This window comes from Etheostoma spectabile, chromosome 12 (assembly GCF_008692095.1).
Source record: "Etheostoma spectabile isolate EspeVRDwgs_2016 chromosome 12, UIUC_Espe_1.0, whole genome shotgun sequence".
Classification (NCBI taxonomy): domain Eukaryota; kingdom Metazoa; phylum Chordata; class Actinopteri; order Perciformes; family Percidae; genus Etheostoma; species Etheostoma spectabile.
The window spans coordinates 10,751,295-10,772,795 of NC_045744.1; the positions used below are offsets into that span (position 1 = coordinate 10,751,295).

The window sequence follows — 21,501 nt, forward strand, 5'->3', positions numbered from 1 at the left end:
GTAGACGTCAGAGTCTGAAATCAGTCTGCGAGAACTATGTTCAAGGCTTGTTGAGTAACCAAGGTTGAATCTCAAGTCTGTATTTAACCACACGGTTCATCCCAAGGGCAACCTGTTCTAAACCAATTTCCCACATACACTTCCCCCAAAAACACATTAGTGAAGATTTGGCATAAGAAACCTCATCTGTCAATACATTGGAAAACAATCCCAGGAGATGATGCGAGCCAAGCACTGAGATTGAACCCAAGTTTCCCAGCGAGCCAACGAGGGCAAGTCTGACAGTGTTATGAGAAGACACAAGCCAGAATGTCAAGGACAACAGCTTGGCTAGGCATTTTTGTACAAGTTGATTAAATGACTAAAGAGAAATATTTTGCTTTTATGATATGAGCACCTTAAAGGCTTTAAAAAATATACAATGTGTATAAAACATTTAAACTGCAGAGCTAGACTTAAGATCCTCTTAAGAATCCAGTCCAAAGATCTCCGTTTTCAAAGCCCATCATAGTTGAATATTTAACACCATTTGACAGAATTTGTTAAACAAGCATCTGTGTTGGTTACAAAATAAACAAAACAAAATTAAGGTCATCAAATCTTTAAAGACACCAGTTTTATTGCACATCTATGCAGACAGTGCTTGGAAATGGCATTTGTATGTGTGTCGGATGTTGTCTGTCTCCTAGGAAATCTTCCACAGCTACTGTTCCTCTTCAAGTATTTCCAGCCGCCGGGGGCCGTACAGTAGAACGTATGCTATATGCCAGTCGCCGCCACCAGACAGTCGCAGGATATCCTCTGGAGACACCAGACTCACCTTGTCATCATCAAACTTGACCCACTCATCTGAGGCAGAGACCAGAGGAAACATTTAAGTTCCTGAACATCTGTGTACATTTGGGATTAGGTTCTACTATACTTCTGATTTGGGACTGATCAAACCCTGGGGGTAAAGTGGGATCTGGCAGATGGGGGACACTGGAATGGATATTTGGCATTGTATTAAACTGCCAATTAGATTAACAACTCATTTAAAAAAAAAAAAAAAGGTACCTAAACAACTTTCCAGATCATTCCAGACCACTTTAGCCCCTGAGTGAAACAACTGTGCTTACCTTCTTTCCTCTTGACCCACCCCACATAGTGGCCAGATGAGCTGGAGCGGCCTTGGTGTGTCAGCACAGCCTGCAGGTCGTAGTAGCCGCTGTTGTTGGAACCGAGGTCTGCGGGGAGGAAAGCAGTAGACCTATGTCACAATTCCTTCAATTTTGACTAAAAATAGACTGAAATAGCAGACCTTAAAAATAGGAAATCTACTCAAGTGTCACTACAATGCTAGATACACAAATGTGGTGCCAATCATTGTGGAACAATGACATTTTGCAGGTACTTTGCAACATTTAGACATTTTACATTTAATTTTTACTTTTGTAAGTACATCAGCACTAGTATTAGTAGAATGTGAGAAAACCACTATCTGCCTCGTCAACAATAGATTCATTGATGAATTTTTTGGGAAACTTGAAAGCCTTTTCTCAGATTCTTGTGACAATACCTGATGTTTTAGACAGTTGTGTTTTTTCAGAATAGATAATCACATTTATTCAAGGATAAAGGAATAGTCTTCCTCTTATACAGTTGTCCCCAAATATGTATTGTGATAAATACATTACAAGGAAAATGGTAAGATGTATTTGGAATTGTGTGTTTTGTGTAGGGCTACAACTAACAATTTCATTGTCGATTATTGTTTTGATTAGCTGTTTGGTCTATAAAATGTCAAAATGGTGGGAATGTCTCAGTGTTTTCCAAAAATAGGACATCCTCAAATGTCCTATTTTCACTCAAAGACATTCAGTTTACTGTCATAGTAAACTGAACTTGAAAGTGTACAGAGGATGTCATGTCTCAACATACCATCAGGGAATGAGAAAGGCTCATATTTCACTTTTGCTGCACTTGGCGTCTTCACCACCTTATGCAAAAAGAAAAAAGTGTGAGACACTGTACAGAACTGCTAATGACACTGTATAACCCCTTTTCCACCAAAATTAGCCTGTATATGCTTTTTGTTTTTATACGGCAATCCTGCTAAAAATAGCCGATGGACTCCATTACCACTGCCAGTGGAGAAGCATGCCTGTCTCTGGTGTGTCAAACGCGCCTGGAAACAGGTTAGCTCTGCTATTCTCCAAAAGAGACACACTACTAAATACTACTACTACTACTACTACTACTACTACTACTACATGAGGTTTGTAAACAGTAGAAAGCAGCATTGTACCAGTGAAAATGTTAAGATGGTTACATCTTTTTTTATGAATGTAACTTATTCAGTCTCTTTTTCAAACTTGGTGCCAACTAATTTTGATGTTTGGATATGTGGCTGAGATTACAGAAGTTACACACAGAAGCAATGTGCGTCACAGCATCATGCCGGAAAGGGCAAAAAATTAGCGTGTCCCCTTGGGTGTCTTAGTTCTATCACTGCCGATTGGAGCTGGAGCCAATAAATAACCGTGCCTACTGCTGAGTCTAATGTTCTGGGAGTAAATGCCTATTGTAACCTTTCCCACTTCAGACAAAAGCCAAATGTTAGTGGTGGGAAGGGGTATTAGATAAAGTGGGAGCTTTTCTGCTATCAAGCTAGCTAGGCCTTACCTTTTTCTGCTGTTCCTCTAGCTTCTTGTCCTCAACCTCCTTGAACTTTGACCTGATAGGCAGCATTTTTTCCTGGACCTCAGCAGTGCACAGCTCATAGACATCCAGCATGAGAGGGAACTTGACATCCTTCCAAAAAACAGAAAATGTTAGACTTTGCATTGCATTACCAATTATGATGATAAATTTGAAATTGTGAAGGCTTGAGACCGACCTTAAGGACTTTTGCATTGACAGACTCCTTCTCTTTGTAGAAAAATCTAACCATTTGAACTGTCAAGTAGGCAGGGAGACGGCTGAGTTTTGACTAGAGGGAGCGAACCAAATTTCACAAAGTAAATACATTTCAAACTCAAGTTTTTAAATGTAGCAGTAGACAAGAACACTTGAGAGAAATTTGCGGACAAAGAGAAACTTACAGATTTTATATACAGGGCATTTCTTTCCAGGGATGGAGACATTTTTGTGATTTCTTCCTGCAGTCTCTGGAGAAGAAAACATGGAGACAAACTATATTCAACAATATATGTATGTTGTAGTTATTTCTTTCACTCTGGACAAACATAAAACATCAAAGCAGTTTTTAAATTTTAAAGGTACGCAAGTTGCATGTCTTGCTACAGTGACATCTTCAAGTAAACACTTTCATTAGGAAAACATACTCCTCTTTTTCAATATATTTTTAAGCATATTCAGCTGCTTGTTTTGGAGTGATACATACCAGTCTTAGTCCTGTTGCAAGGTATTTGACTTCTTGGTTGATGAAGCAACTGAGCTGGAGCTGGCTTTCCTTGCCTTTTATTGGCTCCTCCTCTTCAGACTCTGTGCATTTCATACTGAACCAGTGAGTTAAGAAAAAGCCTAGTGGAGTAATTTCACCGTGTCCTACTTCAACACAACTATGACACTACACGCCATTCTTCATGATAGAAATAACGTGTAGAAAGCTCAACAAAAAGGCACCCTGCAAGGATACGTAGTTTCAAATTCTACGCCAAAATACTGGTCAATCAAGTTCTTCTTTGTAGAGGCAGAGGCAGCTCCACTCTCAGACTCAGTCTAAATGCAAAAAGCAAAAATGAAACTTGTTATTTGTCTTTAACTAACTTATCAATTACACAACTAAGTTATTCTTTCGTCATGAAACACAAGGTAAAGAAAAAACAAAAGACTGTACCTCCATGGAAGTCTCTGGCTCTAGTGGCTCCAATTTTTGCTGAAGCACTCTCATCATCTGCAGCCAGCACTCGTTGGCATCCTGAGAGAACATAACAAATAAATAAAAAATTGGCACAGACAGACCTGATACTTTCATCAAAGTTTATTATAAGCATGCAGCTACAAGACACAGGGCATTGCTGTATACATTTCAGTGATAGTAACTGTGGTGAAGAGTTGCTCACCTGCTGGAGGTACTGTCCCTGGTCCCCCTTTTCAGCAAACTGTGGAAAGGCCATGTGAAGGAATTGCAGCAAAATGATGGGTGGCAGGCTAGATGAGGTTTTGTCCATGGTCTCATACAAGTCACGAAGGGCTGAGGATGCAAAAGTATATACATATTTTTTATATGCATTAGTACGTTTACATTATTATATGTCTATGATTTCACAGGTTTAACAATTCACTATGTTTTGTACCTGCTGTGATATATTGTGATGGTGCATTTGCCCCAGAAGATCGCAGAGCACCTGTATACCTATTTGAGAAAGAGATCGTTTCAGCAAGAGCCACAAAAAAAAAACACCCACCAGGGAAGGGGAAAAAAGAGCGCATTTCAATTTCTCTCTGTATGTAGTGTCATAACCTTCTTAGAACCATAATAGCAAACCTACCTTCTGAGTGCAGCTTTGAGCTCTGGCACAGAGCGCAGACACTGCACTGTGGCATTCATGTAACACGTGTTGCCCAAGTTTGTCAGCCCACAAGGCAGCTCCATCTGAAAATAAAGAGGCATATGTTCCTCTACAATTATAAAAGGTGAAACACAGTTTATAAAAAAAAATAAAACATTTTATAGATACACAGTACAGGCCAAAAGTTTGGAACGACCTTCTTATTCAGTAGGTTTTCTTTATTTTCATGACTAGTGACATGCATTTAGTGATCAGAGCACAATTATTTCTCAGTCAAATGTTTTGGAAAAAGTGCCATATATTCATGACAATAACAAAAAACACCTTGCTGACTGCTGCATAATTTGTTAGGAGGTAAATTGTTCTCAGATCTAACAAATGCTGACCAGACAAATCTTATTTTAAGAAGCTGATCAGTAGAAAGCAGCATATACAATGAAAATGTCAGTGTTTTTTTTTTTTATACATGTCACTTATTCAGTCTCTTTTTCAAACTTGGTGCCAACTAAGATGATTGCTTGATGTCCAAATGCTGCATGGGCCGAGGCTATAGACGTTACAGACGGAAGCGATGCGCATCACAGCATCATGCCGAAAAGGGCCAAAGATGTGTGTGTCCCTGAGTCACTGCCGACTGGAGCTGGAGCCAATAAATAACCGTGTCTACTGTAGAGTCTATTGTCCTGGGAGTAAACTTAAAATAAAAAATAAAAAAAAAGGTGCGTCTAGTGTATATTTAATTTATTATGTTATCTAATTGGTAAACTTCACATTGTGGAAAACATGTTAAGTCAGTGCAGAGAACAGCACTCACCATATTTGTTTTATGTGTACTGGTCATTTTCAGGCTTACTCACCGCTGAGGCAAGCTGCTCCTCAGTCATGTCCTCTACAAACATGGGCCGGACAGCAGGCTCCTCAGGCAAGGCTTCTGCTGAGCCCATCATCAGCAGAGTCATTCCCTACAAAAAAGGAAATAAATGCACAAAAATCAATTTACTTGCGAAAATGCATTTAGGAGTATAGTTCTATGAACTAATAAATGCCTGCTATATGCGTCCAAACATAGCATAAACACTCACATTTTTCAGTTTAATGTTCCCCCATTCGTCATCCTAGGTTAAAGGACAACACATTGGTTAGTTTTCAAAAAACAGTTTAAAAAGGATAAGATTGTGGTTAGTTTTTTCTTATTGTCAAAAAATTCCATGAAAAAAAAAACATTCTGTCAAAAAAAGCTCAATAATTTTCCTACCACAGCTGAGCATTGTAGTTAATAGTTTTCGGACAACAATGTACGATTATAATGCTATAATGCACTTTGGCTAAAGTATACAGGCAATGTGTGTTAGTAGGATCTGGTCTTTTCATGGGATTTGTTGACAAGATAATTATACAGAATACCGCCTATTCCTTTAACCAAAAAGAAGACTTGCAACACCGTATTTTTTTCACATGCATCTCAGAATCAGATGCTTAACATATCAATACCTTCAGAGTTCCTCCCTTCACCATGACCTTCTGTCTGTCTGGCTGAACTCCTGTCAGGGCAAAGAGCTGAGCCTTGAAAACCATGGGTGGTTCTTCAGTGTTCAGCTCAACTGCATCAAACTTCTCCTTGCCCCATTTCACATTTACTGGAAAAAAGACTAAGGAATTAGTACATACCCACACGTTAGCCTCCAGAACTTGTATTGGGAAACACCAACACTTTGTCAAAGTACTGTATGACACAGCATCTAGCTAGCTTGTTAGCAACAGTTAAGTGCTCCATGGAATCAGACAGCTAGCTAGCCAGCCAACAGTTAACATTAGTCCAGCACAAAGTGAAAGCATAACTACATTTACATCTATTTGGATGCCAATGTAATAAGATGAAAAAGGTGATTAGCCATTTTAAGATTACTATCATGTTAAAACAGGAAACGTTTCTTCAATGTTGGTCTCCAAGAAGCCGCAACTGCAGTAACGTTACAGGGTTTGTGAAGTGTAACTACACTCATGATTTGGATAGCTTGGTTAGCAAGGCTACCTGTGCTAATAAAAGGCGTGATTCTGTAAATTTCAAACTGGTACAAAATTAGACACGTAGGTGTCTTAAACTAACAATAATAAAACCCGAGTGGCTGAGCTGTGCTGAGAAAACACCGTCTTTAAATGGCTAGCTAACTATTTAAACAACCTTACTTAACTGTTACCTGGCTAACCTAGCTGGGTTAGCTGGCTCTTCGCGGCAGTAACGCTAGCTAGCTGCTTCTTGGTTTGTGTCAGTTGACAGCGTAGCTGACTTCACCAAACACATTCTGTTAACTCCACTAACAACCAGTGACAGTAGTGAAATACTTTTTTATGTTCTCCTGTCTCGAAATAGTTTTTTTTTTTAAATAATAACCCCACGTGTGGCCTAGCTAACAACACTAACAGACTGCCCACTACCGTCAACATGCTAACTGCATTTTATGCTAAAGCTAACATTAGCAGGCTAAATGCATTTTACGTACTGCACTAAACACGTGTAAGAGTTCACGTTTTACAGTATTTTAACATCAATGAATACGGTGTATTAAAAATAAAATCATACCTGTAAACACCGGCATATTTGACAACCTTCTACTTCCTCAACTCTTTTTCCTGTTCCAATCCACCGGGGCGCGAATAAAGAGTTAGCTAGCTAGTTCTCAGACTGAACTTCATTCAAACAGAATGACGCTGCAACAACACTCTGGGAACTTATCGATGCGCGCTGACATCTGCTAGCCATCCTGCCGCATGACATGTACCCAGACTACACACACCCAGATCATCTTTGCCCTGCCCACATCATTCATTCATAGAGACGCACACACACATATAATTACAGTGCTATGGGGGTTGTTAGGGAGGTTTAGTCCAACAGCAGGTAATCCCCCACTATATGAAACTCATCTGGGCCTGAACATCCTCCCTGTTACTGACTGTTACTGATGCACCATGGATAGATTAACCTGCTGGCTCATCATTAAGTCCATGATTAAGTCCCCTATCCCTCACATTCCGTGTGTAGTGTACAGTTTTTCTCCACTGTTATCTGGCCCAACCTTAATTTAACTAAACACTTACTCTTGAATATGCAACCTGTAACCACAACTGAATAACTGAATAATGTACGCAAAACTAGGTTTTTGGTTTCGACACAAACATGGAACCTCTCCAAACAGGGCTTCAAGATAAAAAAATAAAAAAGTCAGTTGATAGTGTGCTTCTAAGCCACATATTCCCAAACAAATTCTCAAATAAATGAAAACGTATCACTTCACACAGTAATAGGTCTGGAGCTTTTGGGCCTCCTGGGATGTTGCCCACTTCGCCTGGTTAGTCCAGTCTTGGGATGGACTGATGTATGGGCTGACATTAAAAATATGAAACCCAGGATGGATATCTGTAGTGAAAACTAATATAGAGTGAATGATACAGATATGTTTATTGACATATCCATCAGTGCGGATTCCAATGCAATTTACCATGCAAATTATCCAAGACAAGTGTAGATCATAGTTCCAGTGCTTTTTTTTTTTTTAACTGAACAAAAAGTTACAGATAAAAAGATTGCGGAGGTATTCCATAATCCTTATGTCTCTTTCATTATTACACTGTGGGGGTTTTGCATTAACGGGACATGACCTTGTTAGAGAAACAACTCGTAATTGTTAACTAGGACAATTATTTATATAGGTAGGTTCACTTTAGGTACACCATCCCGAATTTGTCTTAAATGAACCAAGACTAGGGACTTGTTTTGACACATTAACTGTATGCAATGCGTCCATAAAGAGTTTTTATATATATATATATATATATATATATATATATAATATATATATATATATATATATATATATATATATATATATATTTTCAAACCAGAGTAAAAAAAAAGTTCTGATAAAACAAAGTTGTGATTTTCTTAAAAAATAAATGATGGAAGAGTTAAGATTTGTCTTGTTTTGGAGAAGAAAAAGAAAAAACAGATATGGCAGTAAAATCAATATCCAAACGTTAAGGCACTAGGTGGGCCAAATGCTACACCTGTTTAGTCTACAAATAATTTACAATTCAAACAGTGCAGTTTTACATTTGTTAACTTAATGTTTTCCTTTTGAACCATGTATCTATGAATCAATGTAAGGCAATACATAAAAAAAATAAACAATACAAGAAAAAAATATTACAGAGACAATGTACCAAATAAACAGAAAGACAAGTCAATTAAGTTTTAGGACTCCTATATGCCATTACAATGGAATATTCCTTATGGCTTGGAGTAATAAAAATAATTATAATAAAAATAATGCATAGATTTAAATGATGATCTTGCATGCTCCTCACTCAATACATCTAATACTTATGTCCCAATACTTTTTCCCAAACCTGATAAGTGACTTGCAGAGTGATAAGAATGAAGGCAAAAGGCCAGATATATTAAATGAAGGCATCAGTCTTTTGCTTTCTTTTTTCTTTTGTTAGCTGGAAACAGAAGTATACTTGCAATTAGCTTGAGTATCTGTCAGCTGGGGGGAAAAAATTACAAAATATAAATTTTCCACCCCTGAGACACAACCACTCACTGCAGATCTGCAATCCCTGTATGACAGTACCGTAAACTGAACACATACAACAGAAGTCCCAGCAAAACCCCCTTTAACCTTCCCATTTTTTATCATAACTGTCATATAATATGAAACACAGAAGGTCTCCATGACATAAGTCCCTCAATCACTCCACTGTCCATCTTTAGTTCAAGACGAGCCATCTTCTGGTAGAAATGGAGAGCTGTAAGTTTGTTGAGTTGAATGAAGGTTATCTCTTGAATGTGGAAAGGTGATGGGGGGGGTATCAGGCCTCTTAATGTCCATGGTGCCTTGTGTCTGACATGTGTTGCAATTTTCCAGCGCTGGATATTTATTGATATATTCTCTTTTTTTAATGAATATTTTTTTATGCAATACAGGTTTCTTTGTTTTTGAGGATGAGGAAGGAGGGAAAGTTTAGAGTCCAGAAAAAAATCCCAGCGGTTCAGATGGTTAGCTGAAACAAAAAACAGAGACAGGTGTCCAGTAAAAGAGAGACATAATATCTTAAACTTTGTTAGTAACCCAATCTAAGTCAATATACAACAGAAAAGCTGGTTTACAGACACTGCAACGTTAACACCGTCAACACCTTTGCATCATGTTTGACAGGTAATGTTAAAATCCTTTATTTGGACCATTTTAATGAAGAGTTGTATAGTAAGTCTATAAGTTAGTCACTGAACCCAACAACACATTAGTGCCAATTAAGAGAAACCCCAAGTGTCAACTGGAAAGAGCCCAGGAGTCAACCAACCAACCAAGCAACCAACCAACCAAGCAACCAAGTGTCTCGTGTTAGAAACACCCTGTAACACAATTAATAAATAGAAAGGTTTAAAGCAGTAGAAAAATATCTAAAAAAAAAAAAAAAACACTTTCTGAAGAAGTTGCTGTCAACAAGTGCTGGATGTTGTGTCTGCTGCTTGGAGGCTGGACTGCGCTCTGCTACAACACAGGAGACAAACAGCAGGTCACGCGACTGACTTGACCACATCTCAGCCCACCAGATGGGATATAATAAGACTTCTGACTGCAGCACACCCTCACTTAGTGCCTAAAACAATAGTACAATGCCTTATTGTATGTCATGAAATTATCTCAAAAGCCTAGACAGCTGTCACAAATTGTCAAGTTACCTCAGCTTTCCTGGATTGCTTTTAGGGTTCTTGCGGAAGGACTGGTTTGGTCCAGAGCGAGTGGACATAGAACGAGGTGAGGCTCTTGAAAACGTAGATGGTGGGGTCTTGGGAATCTTCTTTCCAAGGTGGCCAATCCATTTCTTCTGCTCATCCTGGGTCAGGGCCAGCAGGAGCATGTCCCGGGCAGAGGTCACATCGTAGTTTACTGTGGGGGAGGGTTAATAAACAAAACAAATAAACAAAGGGCACAAGATGTTGCCAGTCAAGAATCAGTTCTGACAAATATGACCAAAAAACGACCCCATAAGGCTGCACAATTAAAATGTGAGTGTAAAAAATTCTGTTTGTCATAACAGCTTAGAGCGCCAAGCACAGGACTTTACCTTTGCAAGGCGCAATAACGTCCTCCTTTTTGTCAAGGTGGTCCTTGTGGCACTTGACGTGGCAGCGGCGACACTCCAGGGCCGGAGGCGGCTTGAAGACGTGCCACAGAGGCTTGGAGCAGGCCTCACAGTTGGAAGGGAAGTGATATAGCGTAGGGATGAACTCGTGGCCTTTGTGTGGGAGACAGTTGGTCTTGTCGCCCTGAGGGACCGCCTCAATTTCCACCTCCTTCCTGCATTCTCCCTCATTGGCATACAGAATCTGAAAACAGAGAGAAGGAGATAGAGACAGAGAGACTTTGTCAAAAACCTCTGTACTAAAATAAGCTTTTCTTTACATAATCTGACTTGACTTTTTGAAATCCAAGCAGAATGCAAATATTAAAATCTAGTGCAATCTCCAGCACAGCAAGAAGCCTCCAACCTGAAATATCCTTGGAATCTCTTCTGTCTCAGCTCGGTACACGTCTCCTTGTGTGACTGGTCTTACGTGAAACAGTTTGCTGCACAAGACGGCACAAAATTAGCAATTACGTATCAATACACTATTACTTACAGCAGACATTTTTCAGCACAACTGTGTCTGTCAAAAAGGGGAAGAAAAAAAAAGACTTACTCGATATCTAGTACCATCGAGGGGTTGGATTGTTCCTTATCCTGCTCATCATTGTAGAACAGAATCTTCTTGCTGCTCACTACCACATACTGCAAATATTAAAAAGGGCAATGAGAGGAAGACAGATATTACCCTTGGAGGTGTTGGCAGCAATCTCTACAAACCATGACATATTTCCACACAATGCAGGTGCAGAGGAAACACCAAATAAAACACCATACCTGCTTCTTCCATCCGTATCGCTTGATATTAGCACGGTTAGGAATGGACAGCCAACCCTCCAATCTGGATTCTGAAAAGCAGCCCAGATGCAACAAAACTTACAAATCTATGCAGTGAATTAAATGCACTGTCAAAAAGGCCATGCAGTGTTTAAATCCAAACTCAACTGGGGAGAAAAAATAAAAAGTTAAGCAACAAAGGTCTCAATTGTTCCGATACAGCAGGTGCCCCTAAAGGAGCTCTACCAGAATTAAGGTAACTGCACTTGAGTAGGTGATTAGAGAGGAGTTTAGACATCCCCAAGCAAGAGGAACATATTTGACATGGGTTAGGTCCTTTTTACAGCATGTTAGCAGGGCATGTCAGAATTTATCATTTCAAATAATGTCTCTTTAATAAGAGTTTTGCAGCAGGAATTAGTATTTATTTTCTGTAAATTAGATGGATCACTCACTCCTTGTTGAAGCAACCATATGCATTGCAGATTATGTACATTATTTGGGGCTGAAATTATAATTCCAAGTGCATGCAGCTGAAACAACACAAGTTAAATGGGAACAGTGAACTAATAGGGGCTTGTCTACTAAATGTGACATTGGGAGGGAGGTCTTTGTGTCCTAACGAGCAGTAGGCTACTTCTAGGTGATCATGCCGGCAAAAAAATAAAAAATAAAATAAAAGTGTAGGTGTTTGAAACTCAAGTGCCATGAATTAAAAAACAGCTTTCAGTTTCAAGACACGTTTTGAAAGGTGCTGAGAGTGAGGCGGTAAACCTCACACAGGGCGTAGTCTTGTATGACGGTAACCTCTGATCTGATGTGGTTACGTTACCGTTGGGGCTGACCTTGTGACATTAAGCAAGTTCTCTGCCAGCATCTTTTGCTTAACATCCCATTCAAAAGTTAGTCTTTTGTTGGTCAGACGGTTTTCACAATTTGGACAGATCATTTTCTCTCCACTCTGTCAGGCTTCTTTCAAAAGTGTTGCTGAATTCCCCTAAAGAGATGGCTTTCTCGCCTCTGGTAAAAGAATACTCCGGGGCAAAAAGACACAAACACAACAGCTGCAGCACAGACCAGGCAAGAGGGGCTCGTCCACTCAGTTACTCACAGAGGGAAAGGAATAGACGTTACAAAGATAAGAAGAGAACCGACTGGACATGAGGGAAATAAAGAGAAAATGATTTAACCACAGACAAGCATTTATGAAAACATACCTATAACACACTGACATTTGTAAATGGGGATATAAGCTAGGTGTTTACCATTGTAAATTAATTTTGCACTGATGCTGATCATTGTACAGCTGTATGGCAGCGTGGATTTAAAAAACTGTGAGACTGCCTCAGATTTCTTACCCTAATGTACTAAACCTAAAACCGTCGCTTGTTGAACGGCCTGTTCAATAAACACCTGCTGTTATGTCTTAACTATACACAATGGTCCTAACACACAATCCTTGCCCACCCTGAAAGCATGGATTCAACACTCTACACAAAAATTAACGACTGAAACAGATTGATATCAGCATGGACAAAAGATGTGATCTGCAATAAACATTTAAATGCAAAAAGCAACAAAACTACAACATCCCCCAAAGAAAGTACTACCTTTTGGTCATAAGATAACTTTAAAAGGTCTAAGCTTGAGCTCACTCAATACAAACATTCAAACTCATACAAGGAGGTGGAGGGTAAAGTATGGTATTTAAATGAGTGTATAGTGGATGCACATCATCAATTTTATCATAATTTGATTTAAAAACACAAGGACCTCAACAGCACGGCATCTACAAGATGCAAAATATACTAAAACAGTAAAGAAACAGCCACACTTTGAAGACCATTTTCTCACGGTTATGGCTTCAACAAGACAAATACTTTGTTTTTCTATGCGATTTCTAGACTATTTTAATGCTCTTAAATTTGATTTTGGCTTAATAGTGGCAGAATAATGGAGGAATTGTGCATTTGGGACTTGAGATTCTTAAGCGTAGTAAAAGTAGCAGCAGCAGTGTCCAGTTAGGCCCTGTGGGGACCCTACCTGCGATGTTGCCGTCCGTCTCATCTGTCTGCAAGCTGGTGAGACTAGAGCTATCCATGCGCTGCTGCAGGTCATTCAGTTTCTCCCGGAGCTGCTCGATGTCGCTCTCCTTGCTATCCAGCTGCATTTGCAGCTCGTTGCGATATGTGCATTCCTCGGCCAGTTGCTGTTGGTGGTAAAGCCATGAGATTTGGGTTAAAAACACAAGGGACACATTTTTATTTTACTGGGCTCTAATAAAACTTGGTCAACGTACCGCCTGCATCTCGCTCAACTCCTTCTGGTACTTGATGGCCATGTGGTTAAACTTCTCCTTCTCCTGGTTAAGTTCCAGCTGAAGCTTCCGGTTCTCCTTCTCCTTCTTCCGCAGGTCGGCAGTACTGCCCTTCTTCTTCTGGTCCAGCTTCATGTCCTTGCGGTTCATGATTTCTGCCAACTTGTTAACCGCCTGATATAATCAAGTAGGTGAATAGTTGGAAAGCATCAGTCACCATTCTCTACTTTATATTGCTGGTGTTTGCAAATACCTTCCGACCAAAACATCTTTACCTGAGTCTTCAACGTGCGCTCTGTGTTGAGGACCTTGTCGTAGTTGGCCTTGATTGTATTTGCAATCTCTTCCTTCTGAGCTATATACTCTGTCGAGAAAGAGAGACTTAGCTTGTGCAACAACGCAATTTGAATGCAGCAAAGAGACAAGGAAGTCAACGAGGGGACAGTACCTTCTTCCTGAGTACTGAGCTTTTCTGTTAACTCAGCCTTCTCTTTACTGAGGTTCTCCACATCTTTGGTCAGAGTTCTATTGGATTCCTCGAGCTGCACAGAAAGCTCAATATCATCACTTTCTCCCCCCCACTCAAAAGGTAGACAATAAATTAAGTTGGATCTTAATTAATGTGCAACACAATATACATTGTGGAAGTTAATAATACAACAGTGTTGGATTTGCTCACCCGTGCAATAGTAGACTCCTTCTCCGCAATGTCCTGCTTATGTCTACTCGTTGCCTTTTTGTTCTCCTGGCTGAGCTCAAAGTACTGTTCCTCCTGCAGTGCCCGGGCGAGCTGCTCTGACTCCGCCTTGGTCACTGTCAGATCCAGCTGGGCAGACAGGGAGTCCCTTTGTCCAGGATAAAACAAATTTTATAAGTTAAAAAAAAAGAAAAAAAAACTCCCACATACGTAACCTCATCAGCATTTTGTCATAAGACCACAACAAAAACTTAAAACAATAGGACAGAAAAACATTTGCTAATATTTGGGTGGTTACATCAATGAAGTGATACCTGTGAATAGATATGAGTCTCTTACCTTTCACTGCATAACTCCTGCACCTTTTTATGAGCCTCTTGTACCTGCCGGTTCCTTTCCTCAATCTCCTCTTTTAGTTCCTTAACCTGAGTTTTGTAAAGCGTCTGAGGGAGAACAGACAGATGGTTTAGCCAGTGACATTCACATTTTATAAAGGGGAGAGAGACATGTGGAACTGAGACTTATACTTACAGAAAAATACTGTTCGGCCTCAAGCTGGTCCTGAAGTTCCCTCATCTGTCCCTCATTGCCTCTGTATTGTCTGTTAACACACCAATCAAATACATTAAGTACTTATTTTCAATTCTTCATTAATTCTATGTATGTAGCTAATTTTACATGTTACAAGTTTGAGCACTTTCCAACAATACTCATTAGCCAGGCAAACAGAGCAAGCCTCCAAATCTGCACCTGTGGTCAACTGTAACTAGCACCACAACCAGCGGCACTAGCTGCAGCACTAGCCAGAGGATTAGCAATAGAGTTGATGAAGCTGGACTCTAAACCCTAATCCTTTGATGTAAACACCGCTGCAGAACAGCTTTGGCATAGTCACCATAAGCTGGAATAATAGCACTTATTTGATAATAGCAGGCAATTGTAGGGCAATTTACGCATTGACTTCCAAAGAGCATTACTGGCCAATAGCAGACAATTAAAGCTCCTGGCTGGACCGGCTGCCGGGTCATTTTAGAGTTCAACTGGCCCAGCGGCGACTGTCAGTGTCCTTGGGAAAGACACTGAAACCCCAAATTTCCGCCAATGCTGAGCCACTGGGGTGTAAATGAGTGTGAATGTTTATCTAATGAGCAGATGGCACCTTGTATGGCCACAAGTGTATGAATGTGTGTAAATGGTGAATGGTTCCTGTACTATGCAAAAGCGTTTTGAGTAGTTCTGGTTGATGGACCAGAAAAGTACTGTATAAATACAGTCCATTTACAATAAGTAACCTCAAATGTTCCCATTTACAAAGTAAACATTATAAAAGTGTTTATTATTTTTATTAAAATTTCTATTCTATTTAATTTATGCACATCACATGGAGACAAAGTCCAATGTAATGTAATAAGTGGATGGACAATATATGCAACCTTTCCTGACAAAAGGAAAGTATACCATGTTTCCAGTTACAATGGATTTTAGAATTATAGTGCAAGAAGGTCCCTCACTTGGTCAGCTGTGCCAGCTGGAACTCCAGCGAGCGTTTACTCTCTAGAGCTGTGTTCATCTCCTGTTTGAGCTGCTTCTCTGAACACCTAAGACGGTCCACCTCCTGCGTGCGGCTCTTCAGGTCATTCTGACACTGGACACGCTTGCTCGACTCCTGTTCCCCCTGTATCCGCAGATTCTTCACCTGGGGAAGGATGACATTGGAGAGGTGAGTTATCACCGATATGAGGCACACAAATGCATCTTTATTTGAAACCCCTGAAAATTACATGCACTGCCAAAAGGGATTACTCACCTCATCTTCCAGCCTTTCCTTTTGCTTCATCAACTGCTCCATCTTCTGCACGGACTGCTTGAGGTCAAACTCTAACATTGAGCACTGCTTCTCCACCTCCACTACCCGGCTCTCCGCTCGCATCCTCGCACCGCTTTCCTCTGACATCTTCTGCTGAACAGCTGAAATAGAACAGTGATGGGAAAACAATCAATCCCTTCTTGCGATTTATTTAATTTCAAATTTGACAGATATTTAGTTCTACTGCCAAATGATAAACTATCAACTTAGGAACCCTGAACTCACACTGCACAATCCATCTGTGAGATGTGTGACTATTCTAAAACTTCCTTTCAAAATCAATAAATAATTGGAGGAATGTTGTGTAGAAACACAACATGTTAGTGTATAGAATAGAATCCAGATGAAAGATTTGTCTTTAAACGTTTTGATAAAATCAGGACCATTTGATGAAATCTGTAAAATTAACAATAACAAGCCAGCAATCGAGCTGTCATGAAAGACAAGAAAGCATGTACAAGGTGAAAGGCAAGAAATCACCCGGACAGATCATCATTCTATTGCAAAAATGGCTTTAGAGTCCTGTTTTAATGAGGCACTGTCCTGACATGTTGACTGGTTTACACTCCTTGAATTCCTCCCACCCAAACATTCCCTGCAGGTGAGTTTGATAAGATAGACAAGAAAGAAGACAAGAATGAAACAGGAAGAGGAAGATGAGTTTAGAAAGAAGTTAATGAAAATAAAAGATGGAGATGCAATAAAATAGACAGAGGAGTTCAAGGAGGATTCCAGAAAAAGAACGGAATGAGTAGATAAAGCAGCCGGGCATGCTCCGGCATAGGACTGGCATACCATTCATGGCAGCTGATTTGGCTTCTTCAATAGACTCATATTTGTCAGTGAGCTGTGCCCGCGTCCCCCTGTGCTCAGTCTGTTCCTGCTCCAGACGCTGCTGCAAGGTCTTCAGCTTGTAGTTCAGGTCTATCTCCAGGTTGTTCTTTTCCTGTGGGGAGGGGTAATGCCAAGGAAAACAACATGAAGGCAAGCTGAACACACTTGTCTGACAAACTGTCCTATCATCTCGTCAGAAATACACAGCAATTTCTAAAGGTTTTTTTTTTCCCCCAATATTTGCAGAGCTACTACTAACTACTACTACTACTACTACTACTACTACTACTACTACTACTACTACTACTACTACTACTACTACTACTACTACTACTATTGTATACCTTCTCCAGGGTATTGCTCCTCTCCTGGGCCTGTTTGCGTTCCGCCTCCACTTTGGAGAGTCCATGCTTCAAGTTTTTGTTGTCCTCTTGTAGGCCCGCCATCCTTGCTGAGAACGGACAATCAAGACAAATCATCACTCTCGTGGAGTTGATCATAGGAATTGGGCATTTTCATTGCAAAACCCTTTTTATTACAGCCATTTAGATATTTATAAATTTCAATGGCAACGTTCACCACAGAAAAAAAAAACACCAGTACTGTTGATATACTGTTCTGAACTTTAGAAAAGGACTTCAACATCCCTCCATCCCAGCCCCTCTGACTTTCAGAAACGTGTTCCCTTTAAAAGATAACTGGCTGACAGATAATTTAGGGATTAATTTGACTGCTGTGGGCGCTGTCAGTGCATGGACATGTCCCACACATCAGTGGGAGAGTGAGGGATGGCTTCTATTACATGGGATCTCTGCAGCTGTCTCAAATGTCTGAATGAGAGTGAGTCTAAAAGAGTTATTCAGAACCACATGAAACAGTTTAGTATACTCAAATTCTCCCACTTTACACACCCGTCTTTGTCTTTAAAGTACGTTTTCAACTCTGATGTGATCTATCTCAAACCACGGTTATGAATTAATATAGATTTTAATACTAGATTTGCATTTGCCATCATTTCATTTGTCATCATTTGTGTGTCAGTGGTTCACCTTGCACTCCATGATCTCCTCAGAGCCCAGGCTGTAGTTCCTCCTCTCTGAGTCCAGGCTGCTCTGAAGAAGCAGGAGCTCCTTCTCCAGCTGGGCCTTCTCCTCGTCCGCTGCACGGCTCCTCTCCTGCAGCTCGCGGTTCAAGCTCTCCAACTGGCTCATTGACTTGGCCATCTCTGTGTGGCTCTTCCTTAATCTCGCTGCTGTGTCCGACTCTGCACGCAGGAGGTCATTGGCCTCTTCCATCTGTCAATCAAAACCGAGGGGACCACGGGTAGAAATTAAGTTTAATACATTGACCTTCACACCAGTCCAGAGTGTGTGTGTGTGTGTGTGTCTACTGTATACCTGATTCTGCAGCTGGACAATCTTATCATTCGAGGCCTGAGAGTTCTGGCTAATCTTCCTCAAATCTTCAAGCTGCTCCTTTAAAGTCGACACTAGAAAAGAAAAAAAAAGCAGATGGGATATTAATTAGACAGGCTCTTATTTAAGCTCCTATTTCAAACCCAAACAAAATCCCATTAATACAAATCACATTAAGTGTAGTCTTCTGTTGCAAATCAATGGAAAAATTAGACAAACAGGCACGGTTTAAAAGCTAACTAGACTCCGTAGTTAGCGGCGAGCCGGATGAAGGTCACACCAGGATGCCAGCTAATCCATTTGGGGGCATTTGTCTTGACCAAATCAAGTGATACTGAGAGGAAGGTTCAATAACATGCAACAAAACTATGTTTAAATACCGACTGCTTCCGCAGTTCATTCTGCGATTATCCTTTAATTGCAGTTTCTGAAATCATACGTCAGCAGCACCTCATCATCTTTACCCTCATTCTCCAAATTGCGTCTCTTCTCTGCATCCTGGTCAGCTTTTCTTTGGTACTCTGTGAATCTGTGCTGGAGCATGATCTTGTCCTTCTCCAGCAGAGATGTGCTGGCCTCTGCACTCTTCCTCAGGTTGGCCTGTGGCAAGGAACAACAGAGCAGTGGTGATGTGGCAAGAAGAACCCAATACTTAATCAAGACCCTGAACAATAATTTAATAAACTTGATTGTTTGATTCTATTAGCACTTTTTTTTTTAGATGTTACCAATACAAAAGCTGTAGATGCAATTGTTTTTTTTGTATAAATATAATTGCAGCAAACATAAATGTTCAATTTGTCCATAAGAAGAATGTTGAGGGGGGAGGGGGGCAGCATCTAACCTCTTCATCCAGTTCTTTCATGATCTTGTCGATCTTGGTGTTTGATGTCCTGGGGAGAACAGAATTTGAGAAAAACACTTTATTGCATGTTTCATAAATAAAACATTGCATGTACATTGCTGTAAAAAAGTCTGGATTATTCTATAGAATACATATGCAACCAGAGGGCAAATAACAAGTTGGCACCATGTCACAATCACTTATCTATAGCCTTTTTTACATTCCGAAAATTACAATTTAATTAGAAACAATAAAAATGTTCTTCTTTTTTGGAAGTAATATGAAGGTCTCCTCCCTCTATAATGCTGTCGTCTGTTTTACGAGCCGTCAATGAGACCAAAGAATTTGCATTTAATCTGTGCTTTGACTATCTAAGACTCTACCTTTTCGTAGAGGAGTAAAAGTCTTGTTCAATACCTGCATTTCTGCTCCAACTCATCCTTAAGCTGCATCTCACTATGGAGCTGCTCCTCCAGCTGGTAGATCCTCTTCTGCAGGTTCTCCAGCTACACAGACACACACACACAAACACAGACACTTTTAGATCTATATTGAGACAGATATTTAGGATACCTGCATTAAGGGAAAATTAAGAAGATATTCTACATCTCAAAACTACAAAATAAATTGCAGTCTTCTACTTACATGACTTTTGTCTTCTTTTGTGGAGCTGCTACGTTTGTCGCAGGTCTTTGCGGCGGTGGAGCTGCGCATAAGGCTGGAAACGGAACACGTTTTATTATTTAAACACAATCACAACAGTTATATTAAAACACCTCAACGTGAAAAGGATTCTACCGCTACTTAGTCACAGAAAAAAATAGGTATATATAAGAATGGTGTACAGGAGCATTTACAAGCAAACCAAACAGTAAATATATCTATGACATTTGCTCCAAAATGTCAAATTAATTTCTACCATGATAACAGTGCACTCTGAAGTCACACACATTTTAAGACTTGATATAGTGACTGAACATTGCATCAGTGTAAAAACCCTACATTTTCACATATGTGCAATTATGTGGGCAAATTAGTTCGACAAGAAAACAAACCAACAATTCTGGACATTATATATTATTTAATTACATTAATTTATTAAATTATTATTTACATTATAAACATGTCTGGCAAACTTACTGCTGACTGCTGTAATAAGTGAAGCCTACGAAGGGCAGCTGGTTTCCAACAAAGGCCTTTGGCACGGGGAAGGTCTCCTCTTCTCCCCGATCCTCTTCGATGTCATCAAAGTTACTGGTGTCAACATCACTGCTCAGTTCAGGCACTACTGGGGCAGCAGCTACACAGGCCAGAAAAAGATGGAGGATTCATGATGATACAAGATAACCAGGGCCACCACAGTTCAGTACATATAATAAGTCCACTGTGTGTTAAAGGCACAGTCCACGACACAAGCAAAATGTAAAACACAGGTTGAAGAAGACACTCCCGAAATGATAGGCAAGTCTTTGAAAACAGGGACTAACATGAAATCTCATCAATCCATGTTCATAATGTTCTCTAATGCAGTTAAAGTTTTGCTATTAGTTAATACAGCAGTAAAATAATAATAATGATCATTATGAACCAAAACGTCTTTCATCATAAACAATACATGCAAATATGAATGTAATTCCTATTAACCCAAACTTTTTACTTGTTTACTTTTTTTGCTCTTCTGCCTCTATTATTTGAATACATTTTTTTTTTGTAAATCGGTCATAACTGTATTTTAAAGTAGATTACCTTCTAGATAGAGACACAGAAACAAGTGTTTCACTTTTGTCTGCAGTTTTTCTGGATCAGAGATCTCTTTTGAAACACAAGGGGAAGCAGCCAGCTAGCAGAGCTGGTCAGCCAGTGGAAAGACAGGGGTGGCCAAAACCAAAGTGCTGACTTCAGCCTAGTAAAGTATTAAATATAAAGCCACTAAAGAACTGACTATAGCTCCTGGATTTAGCCCTACATTTCTAATCTCTCTGTGCTCTAGTGTCAATCCCGGCGCATTAGCATTTGCGATGGACTGCTTACCCGTTGTTGG

General features: G+C 40.0%; 2 protein-coding genes across 2 annotated transcripts in view; both read right to left on the reverse strand.

Annotated features, from left to right (window-relative positions):
* Positions 1-67: 67 nt before the first annotated feature.
* usp14 (ubiquitin specific peptidase 14 (tRNA-guanine transglycosylase)) lies at positions 68-7,370 on the reverse strand. The gene is made up of 16 exons (XM_032530611.1): positions 7,099-7,370; positions 6,009-6,154; positions 5,600-5,632; positions 5,375-5,479; positions 4,497-4,600; positions 4,302-4,360; positions 4,068-4,198; positions 3,842-3,922; positions 3,641-3,723; positions 3,386-3,500; positions 3,084-3,149; positions 2,879-2,971; positions 2,665-2,793; positions 1,921-1,978; positions 1,119-1,226; positions 68-849 (listed from the first exon to the last, which is right to left on the reverse strand). Exons 1-16 carry the CDS (start codon positions 7,112-7,114, stop codon positions 704-706), a joined length of 1,473 nt encoding a protein of 490 aa, XP_032386502.1. The 5' UTR covers positions 7,115-7,370; the 3' UTR covers positions 68-703.
* A 588-nt stretch (positions 7,371-7,958) lies between these two features.
* Positions 7,959-21,501, reverse strand: part of rock1 (Rho-associated, coiled-coil containing protein kinase 1) — a 31,845-nt gene continuing 18,302 nt past the window's right edge. Inside the window, exons 10-34 of the mRNA XM_032530612.1 lie at positions 20,601-20,760; positions 20,106-20,178; positions 19,878-19,966; positions 19,461-19,509; positions 19,081-19,216; positions 18,599-18,690; positions 18,251-18,496; position 17,729; positions 17,546-17,652; positions 17,163-17,313; positions 16,308-16,468; positions 16,012-16,196; positions 15,032-15,101; positions 14,840-14,943; positions 14,483-14,648; positions 14,252-14,345; positions 14,079-14,167; positions 13,786-13,977; positions 13,530-13,695; positions 11,487-11,557; positions 11,266-11,354; positions 11,074-11,152; positions 10,650-10,911; positions 10,264-10,471; positions 7,959-10,072 (exon numbers count right to left, since the gene is read on the reverse strand). Coding sequence (XP_032386503.1) covers positions 10,021-10,072; positions 10,264-10,471; positions 10,650-10,911; positions 11,074-11,152; positions 11,266-11,354; positions 11,487-11,557; positions 13,530-13,695; positions 13,786-13,977; positions 14,079-14,167; positions 14,252-14,345; positions 14,483-14,648; positions 14,840-14,943; positions 15,032-15,101; positions 16,012-16,196; positions 16,308-16,468; positions 17,163-17,313; positions 17,546-17,652; position 17,729; positions 18,251-18,496; positions 18,599-18,690; positions 19,081-19,216; positions 19,461-19,509; positions 19,878-19,966; positions 20,106-20,178; positions 20,601-20,760 — 3,092 coding nt within the window. The 3' untranslated portion in view covers positions 7,959-10,020. The remainder of the gene's footprint in view (positions 10,073-10,263; positions 10,472-10,649; positions 10,912-11,073; positions 11,153-11,265; positions 11,355-11,486; positions 11,558-13,529; positions 13,696-13,785; positions 13,978-14,078; positions 14,168-14,251; positions 14,346-14,482; positions 14,649-14,839; positions 14,944-15,031; positions 15,102-16,011; positions 16,197-16,307; positions 16,469-17,162; positions 17,314-17,545; positions 17,653-17,728; positions 17,730-18,250; positions 18,497-18,598; positions 18,691-19,080; positions 19,217-19,460; positions 19,510-19,877; positions 19,967-20,105; positions 20,179-20,600; positions 20,761-21,501) is intronic.